Consider the following 8,676-nt stretch of genomic DNA (forward strand, 5'->3'; position numbering starts at 1 on the left):
TGGGCCTGGGCGCTGTCCCTCAGCTTTTCAGCTCAAGGCTAGCGCTCTACCACTTGAGCCACAGCGCCACTTCCGGCTTTTTTCTTTTTGTTTATGAGGAATCGAACCTAGGGACTCATGCATGCAAGGCAGGTGCTCTACCACTGAGCCACCTTCCTAGCCCCAGCAAAACTTTTTTTTTTCTTTTTGCTTATGTGGTGCTGAGGAATTGAACCCAGGGCCTCAGGCATGCAAGACAAGCACTTTACCACTGAGCCACCTTCCCAGCCCTTTGCTCATTTTTAACCTGTAATGAAGTACAGATTTGTTAAGACTCAATGTATAGAATGTCCGTCTTTCTTTCTCTCTCAGTTGTGGGTATTGAACTATGGGTGTGAGCACTATCTCTGAGCTCTTCAGCTCAAGGCAAGTGCTCTACCACTTGAGCCACACCACTTCTGGTTTTCTGATGGTTAATTGGAGATAAGTGTCTTGTGGACTCTCTTTGTCTAGGCTGGCTTTGAACCACAATCCTCAGATCTCAGCTTTTTGAGTAGTTAGGATTACAGGCGTGAGCCACCAGGGTCTGGCTGTATTTCTTTTCCTTTTTTTTTTGTCAGCCGTGGGGCTTGAACTCTGGGCCTGGGCGCTGTTCCTGCGCTCTTCAACTCAAGGCGAGCACTCTACCACTTGAGCAATAGTGCCACTTCCGGCTTTCTAGTGGTTTATTAGAGATAAGAGTCTCATGGACTTTCCTGCCTGGGCTGGCTTTGAACCATGATCCTCAGATCTCAGCCTCCCCTCCTGAGTGTCTAGGATCACATGTATTTCATTTTTGACAGTACTAGGGTTTGAACTAAGTAAGGGCCTCATACTTGCCAGGTGGGTACTCTACTACAGCCATTTTGCTTTATTTACTAAAGCACACTTTGCTTTATTTTTCATGTAGTATGCTGAATTTTTATCCAGGGGTAGCTTCAGATCTCAATCCTCTTACTTAGCTAGGATATTGCTTTCTCCTGGCCGTAAACCAGTATCATCCTAATCTCTACCTTTCAAGTAGCTGGGACTGCAGGCATGTACCACCACTCCAAGTCACCTATGAAATATCAATAGGAGTACACCTGTTTTAAATAAAGCCACTGTAGTAATTTTTTGAGTTGTATTTCTTTACACGTTTATCAAATCAAAAGATTCTGCTTCAAAATTATTAAACAGGCTGAAGACACTAACAAAACTGACCTCTTTTTTTTTTGGGTCTGGTCGTGGGGTCTGAACTCTGGGCCTGGGCACTATCCCTCAGTTCTTCAGCTCAAGGCTAGCGCTCTACCACTTGAGCCAGTGCCACTTACATCTCTTTTCTTTTTGCTTATGTGGTGCTGAGGAATTGAACCCGGGGCCTCATGCATGCAAGGCAAGCGCTCTACCACTGAGCCACCTTCCCAGCCCCCAAAAATGACCTCTTAACCTTTATCCGACAATTAAATTGGTGGAGAAATCTTTAGGCTGTCAGGCTACACCCATATCCCACAAAAATTTACTTGATAAAATAAGCCTATATAACAATTCATTATGTCTTCTGACATAATGTACTACTTAGCAATCAGAAGTAGCCTATGCAAACACGCTTAATACAACATATATGAGTAATAAATATTAAGTATAGCATCATCACCTTCTTCCATTTTTCTGAGGTGTAGCACAATAAGGTTAGAGATTCGGCAATACTCAGAGAAGCCCAGCCTTAAGGAGGGTTTGGGAACAGACTCTTGATGTACATCTTCGCTGTAGCCATTAATTCCATTCACGGGGGCAGGGCTGTCAGCATGACCTGTGTGAAAAGTTAACCATTTGTTTCTGTGCTTTAGTATCCACTTACCAAGTGTTTCTAAATGTACTGTTTATATTTAATACAAATTTCAGAAAGGTAAAACATAAGATTTTTACAAATAAATTAGAAGCCAATTTATCAACTCTACTAGCAAAAACAACTACATTGGGAGAAATGAGGGTTGGGATTTCATAATATTAAATCCATTTGCAGTAAGTATGACGTACTAAACAAAAAATTCTAGTATATTTGAAAATGTTTATAATTCAAGAATGAAATACTACAAAAAAGTGTGTTGGTCAAAGGACTTAAGTCTACTACCCCATTTTGGTATACTTATCTTTCAAGCACATATATTTTATATAAACTAACTATACTTTAATTAGTTTCACTTTTTAAAATTATGCTTTCTCAATATCCATTATTTTCTTTCACTATAGTCACCTCATAACTATTAATAAGTTCATTTGAACCACAAGACATTACAAAAAACTGCGGTCCCTAACTCCAGAACAATCAGAAATAAACATCTTACCATTGATGCCTCCTGGACCCTCATCTACCTCCATTTGGGTCTCTTCCTCTTGATCTAGATTGACATCAGGTGTTTCAACCCGAATGATTGATTTATTCAGTAACCGAAAGGCTTCCTTCACATGCTTAGGTTGGACCTAAACCAGTAATAAGGCAATTCAGTCACTGTTGATAGGCCAATAAAATCACATACAACAAATTTACTAGAATGGATAACATGACTGACAATATCATGTGTTGGCAAGAATGAAGAAATTCTCTGCAAGCAAAACTATGAATGTATATAATTTTTTTTTTAAATTCTAGAGCTAGAGCCCAGGACTTTATATGTATTAGCAAGTATTCCACCACTAACTTGGTTTTCTAAGATGGTGACCTTGAAGGGTCCTCCTGCCTCTTCCTTTAAGTGCTGGGATAATAGGCATGTCATACCATGTCTAGATATAATAAACTTAGTGTTATACTAATAAAAATACCAAGCTTACCCAGGAGTCAGTGGCTCAAACCTGTAATCCTCACTACTCAGGAGGCTGAGATCTGAGGATTACAGTTTTAAGCCAGCCTTATCAGGAGACTCTTATCTCCAATTAAACACCAAAAAGCTGGAAGTGGTGGTGTGACTCAAGGGGTAGAGCAATAACCTCGTAAAGAAAAAGTTCAGAAAGGGCTGGGAAGGTGGCTCAGTGGTAGAGCGCTTGCCTTGCATGCATGAGGTTCAATTCCTCAGCACCACATAAGCAAAAAGAAAAAAGCCGGAAGTGGAGCTGTGGCCCAAGTGGTAGAGCATTAGCCTTGAGCTTAAAAGAGCTGAGGGACAGCCCTCAGGCCCAGAGTTTAGGCCCCACAACCAGACCTTTCCCTCCAAAAAAGTTCAGAAGCTGGGAGCAAGTGGCTCATGACACTGGCTACTCAGCTACTCAGGAGGCTGAGATCTAAGGATCAGCTAGCTTGGTCAGGAAGGGCCGTGAGACTTATCTCCAATAAACCACCCAGAAAACTGGAAGTGGTACTGTAGCTCAAGTGGTAGAGCGCTAGCCTTGAGCTGAAGAGCTCCCGGAGAGTACCCAGGCACAGAATTCAAGCCTCAGAAGAGAAAGAGAAAGAGAGAGACTTTCTACAGCAACTGTACAGATTATTCTTTGGATCATTATGATCTGGGATCTCAGTTGTCCCCAACAACAGAAAGCAAGCTCAAGATTTTTGATCCAGTCCTGTACCATATGCCAGCAGGTACTCGCCAAAGACAGACTGCAACTTAAGCAGATTTCAGTGTTTCAAGTCCTTGAGGAATCAATGATAGGTAGCAGTTAGATGTGAATAGTGATATGGAAATAGAACTTAGAGAGTCCTTTTTTTTTTTTTGTTGGTCAGTCATGGGCCTGAACTCTGGGCCTGGGCGTTGTCCCTCAGCTCTTCAGCTCAAGGCTAGCACTCTACCACTTGAGCCATAGCGCCACTTCCAGCTTTTTCTGCTTATGTGGTGCTGAGGAATTGAACCTAGGGCCTTATGCATGCAAGGCAAGCACTCTACCACTGAGCCACCTTCCCAGTCCAAAGAGTACTTTAAAAAAAAAAAAATTATTTGTCGGTTGTGGGACTTGAACTCCAGGCCTGGGCACTGTCCCGAGCTCTTCAGCTCAAGGCTAGTGCTCTACCACTTGAGCCACCGTACCACTTTCAGCCTTTTCTGTTTATGTGGTGCTGAGGAATCAAACCCAGGGCCTCATGCATGCGAGGCAAGCACTCTATCGCTGACCCACCTTCCTAGCCCCAAGTTCTTGTTTTAAGTGTATATATGCTGAGAGATCTCTCAGAGCCTACTTGCTTGAACTTTTACCCATAAGGAGAAAACCTAATGTGCTTGGTAAGAGAAGACATGATCTCGGTCTCAAGTTCTAACACACACATACACATGTATGCACTTGCACACACACAAGAACAAAAAAAAAATCTTACTTCTGACTTAAACATATAAAAGCTACTTTTATTGAAGCAGATGAGGGACTTTTATAATCCCTTTTCCCCTTAATCCTCACTGACATATGCCTGTAAAACTCTTAGTTCAAAGAACAATTTAAAAACCATGCAACTTTTTCATGCTGCACTATTCACAATAGCCAAGTTACTGAAACACCCAGCTGCCCTAAAACAGATGAGTGGATCAATAAAATGTGGTACATATACAAAACAGAATTTTAATGACCTATTACAAAGAATAAGATTATGTCATTTGAAGGAAAATGGATGGTCTTAGAGTAAATCATACTAAATAAGGTAAGCCAAGCTCAGAGAGACAAACAGCACAGGTTTTCTCCCATATGTGGAAGCTAGATATAAAAATCTGAACATAACCTATACAGGATACTATGCATTCATACACAGCTTGAACGATATCCCTGGGGAAGAACCCGAAGGAGTAACTTCTCTGAGCATTTAAAATACTATTTACTGATATGATTTCCAGGAAATGGCAATTTACTTTGTTGTTGTTGGTATGTGTTTTTGCTTTTTTTTTTGGGGGGGGGGAGAGAACAGGGAAACGCAAAGGGGTATGCAGAAAGGGAAGAAGGGTGAACAAACGCAATCATGCTATTGAGTGTATGCTATGTGAAAAATGAACTATGTAACTAATTTGTGGGAGGGATGAGACGGGAAACTGGAAGAAAGCAAAGGAAGGAGTAACACTGTCCCAAAAAAGTTATGTACTCATTACATCATTTATGAAATGGTAACCCCTCTGTATGACACCTTAATAATAAAATTATATTAAAAATAAAATAAAAATCATAGAGCTGAACAGAATGCTGTTGTCCATCTCCTATCAGTCAGGAGACTGAGTACAAGATGTTCAGTTCTAGGCCAGCCTGGGCTGCATAGCAAGACCAAATCTCAGACAAACAACAAAAATCCAACCAACCAATCCACCTCCAGGCTGCAGGTACAGCTCAGGTTCACTGTGTGCTTAACAGGTACAGGTCCTGGATCCAATCCTCATCACACATAAAAACAATAACTCAAATACATTGTATTATAACAAACTCAATGAAAGGTTTGAGTTCTGAAGTTACATTATCATAGTTATCAATTTGTATTCAGGCTAAAGGCCTAGCACACTATAGGGTCTGATTACATTTTTTAACTGAATAAATGGTAACTAAACTCTACAGACACTCTTACTGTAATGATTATCTTATTACATCTGATACAGCTAATATACTCAAAAATGCTTGACAAAAACCCACTTGAAGGAAATATGTCATATATCCTGTGAGCATTCAACAGTTTCATACAAACCATCTATGACTAAGTATAGAATGTTCCATATCAAAGATATAAAACATGCCTACAAACCAACAAACCAATTTCTCTTCATTCTCATCAGGTCAAAGTGACTTTGATACCTCATCACAGCAGTGCATCCGAGCCATAGCTTCAGAGAGACGGATCATGCTCTCAAGCTGTCGCACTGTAATCCTCCATGAAGACTTGGTTACTCCAGAACCATCCCTCTGGCGGAGGCGTTTATACTGTTCCACAATGAAGTCCTGTGACTCTTTGGAAATCTGTTTCAAAACAGCAATGAAGCTAGAGAAACATTTCTACCCCAGGACAGCTGCATTAAATGTAAGAGTATAATAGATGGAAATTTTTTTTTTCTGTGGGTCGTGGGGCTTGAACTCAGTCTGGGTGTTGTCCCCAAGTTCTTCAGCTCAAGGCAAGCGCTCTACCAATTGAGGCACAACGCCACTTCGAGTTTTTTGGTGGTTAAGTAGATAAGAGTCTCACAGACTTTCCTGTCTAGGCTGGCTTTAAACCACGATCCTCAGATCTCTGTCTCCTTGAGAAGCTAGGATTACGGACATGAGCCACTGACACCGGGCTCAGATGGAAATATTTTGAGGAACTGAAAAGGCTGAAACTTCCGAGGCCACTGAACAATGAATTCTACAGAGATGCCTTTGAAAATAAATTATTATTAGAGAGGTCTATGAATTTTATGTAGCAAATTTGTGAATATGAAGACAGCAGACTTACTATTCAAGCCAACCGTCCATTTTTTAAAATAATTTTTTGAGATTAGGTGATTACATAAATTTCACAGTATTGTGGAATAGTGATACTTAAAAGTCATATTTTAATCTTTACAAGGCAAATTGTCTTTGGTCTATAGTTTGTGTATTCCACCGGGCGCTGGGGGCTCATGCCTGTAATCCTAGCTACTCAGGAGGTTGAGAGCTGAGGATCGAGGTTCAAAGCCAGCCCGGGCGGGAAAGTCCGTGAGACTCTTTTTTTTTGGGTGGGGGGTCCGGTCATGGGGTCTGATCTCTGGGTGATGTCCCTCAGCTCTTCTGCTCAAGCACCACTTCTGGCTTTTTTCTTTTTGCTTATGTGGTGCTGAGGAATTGAACCCAGGGCCTTGTGCATGCAAGGCAAGCGCTCTACCACTGAGCCACCTTCACAGCCCGCTGTGAGACTCTTATCTCTAATAAACACTAGAAAACGGGAAGTGGTGCTGTGGCTCAAGCTGTGGCTCCCCTTGAGCTGAAGAGCTGAGGGACAGTACCCAAGCACAGAGTTCAAGCCCCATGCCCGACCGAAAAAAAAAAGTTTGTGAATTCTCTGAGCCTTGACAACTATTTCTTCCACATCAGGTGACATTAACATTTCCTTCTTTTCGCTTAGTGTAAGCTGTTCCCTCTTACCCTCTCATCCTCTCCCTCCCATTGCTGCCTTTGAGTTGCTTAGTTCCTTTGCATCAATATCTAGTGCAGCTGATGGGCCCCTCTGTTGTATGTTTTCCCATTTCCTCTGATTCTGTGTCCTCCTCTTAGCTTCCCTCAGATGTGCCAAGAACATGGAGTCATTTAGCAATGATATGACAAAGTGAGTGGAAGTCCTGTTTCTTGAGTCTTGTTTACTTTGTTATATCTCCTTGCATTTTGGCTTTAGCATCCACATATCAAGCTTATCTCGCTCAATATGATTTGCTATAGTTCCATCCATTTCCCAGCAAATGCCATTATTTTGTTTTAATGGCTTCATAATATTCCACTGTATATAGGTACCACAATTTTTGGATCCACTCATCAGTAGTAGGACATCTGGGTTGTTTCCATATTTTGGCTGTTGTGAACAGTGCTGCAATGAACATGGAGGTGCATGTGTCTTTGTATACTGGTTCTTGTTGCGCGGGGTAGATGCCTAGGCATGGTATGGCTGGGTCACAGGGGAGGTCTATATTTAGCTTTCTGAGGTACCTCCAGACTGCTTTCTAAAGTGGTTGTATTAGTATACATTACTACCAGCAATGCAGTAGGGTCCCAAGGACCATTTCTAAAGGATGTTTAACAACCTGAAGCAATGAAGTAAGAGGTCAAAAATCATTAAGCAAATCAATGCTCAGACTGTTCTTGAAGCTGAATAATTACATGTCCTTAGGAGAAAAAGAAGTGAGCATGTGTGTGTTTATATCTAAAAGATGCTTAGTTTCTCAGAGCAACGAGCTCAACATATTAAGGAAGCATACACACTGGTCACAGATACCAGTATGTACTTATGTCACTATATATCACTACATGTCACTACTTTTTTTTTTTTTTTTTGGTTGGTTGTGGGGCTTGAACTCTGGGCTTGGACACTATCCTTCAGTTCTTCATCTCAAGGCAAGCACTCTACCTCTTGAGTCACAGTGCCACTTCCGATTGTCTAGTGGTTTACTGGAGGTAAGCGTCTCTTGGACTTTCCTACCCAAGCTGGCTTTGAATTGCGATCCTTAGATCTCAGCCTCCTGAGCAGCTAGGATTATAGACGTGAGCCACCAGCACCGGCCATGTCACTACCTTTAACAGTCACTCATAATCTTTGTTTTCTTTTAAAAATGTTACTGGGGTTTGAACTCAAAATGTGGAGCTTGCTAGGGCAGGTGTTTTACCACTTAAGCCACTCTGCCTGCCCTGACTCCTATTTTACTATTTTACAATGAAACAGTAGTTCAAATTCACCATAATAGTTCAGGACTCTGTTTTTTTCAGAGAAAGATTTAGGAGCATTTGTTTAATCTATTGATTTAGGCAAGATTCCTAGTAGTAATAGTTGAAATAAAAGGATGTTCAGCCAGACGCCTGTAATCCTAGCTACTCAGGAGGCTGAGATCTGAGGATCATGGTTCAAAGCCAGCCCACGCAGAAAAGACAGTGAGACTCTTATCTCCAATAAACCACTAGAAAACCGGAAGTGGCACTGTGGCTCAAGCGGTAGAGCGCTTGCCTTGAGCTGAAGAGCTGAGGGACAGCGCCCAAGCCCAGAGTTCAAGCCCCATGACAGGCAAAAAA

General features: G+C 41.6%; 1 protein-coding gene across 1 annotated transcript in view; it reads right to left on the reverse strand.

The window, feature by feature from the left end:
- Positions 1-8,676, reverse strand: part of Mcm6 (minichromosome maintenance complex component 6) — a 40,138-nt gene that overhangs the window by 2,943 nt on the left and 28,519 nt on the right. Inside the window, 3 exon segments of the mRNA XM_013030804.1 lie at positions 1,655-1,810; positions 2,346-2,481; positions 5,746-5,943. Of these exon segments, the coding sequence (XP_012886258.1) occupies positions 1,655-1,810; positions 2,346-2,481; positions 5,746-5,943 (490 nt within the window).

Source organism: Dipodomys ordii, unplaced genomic scaffold, assembly GCF_000151885.1.
Source record: "Dipodomys ordii isolate 6190 unplaced genomic scaffold, Dord_2.0 Scaffold133, whole genome shotgun sequence".
NCBI lineage: Eukaryota > Metazoa > Chordata > Mammalia > Rodentia > Heteromyidae > Dipodomys > Dipodomys ordii.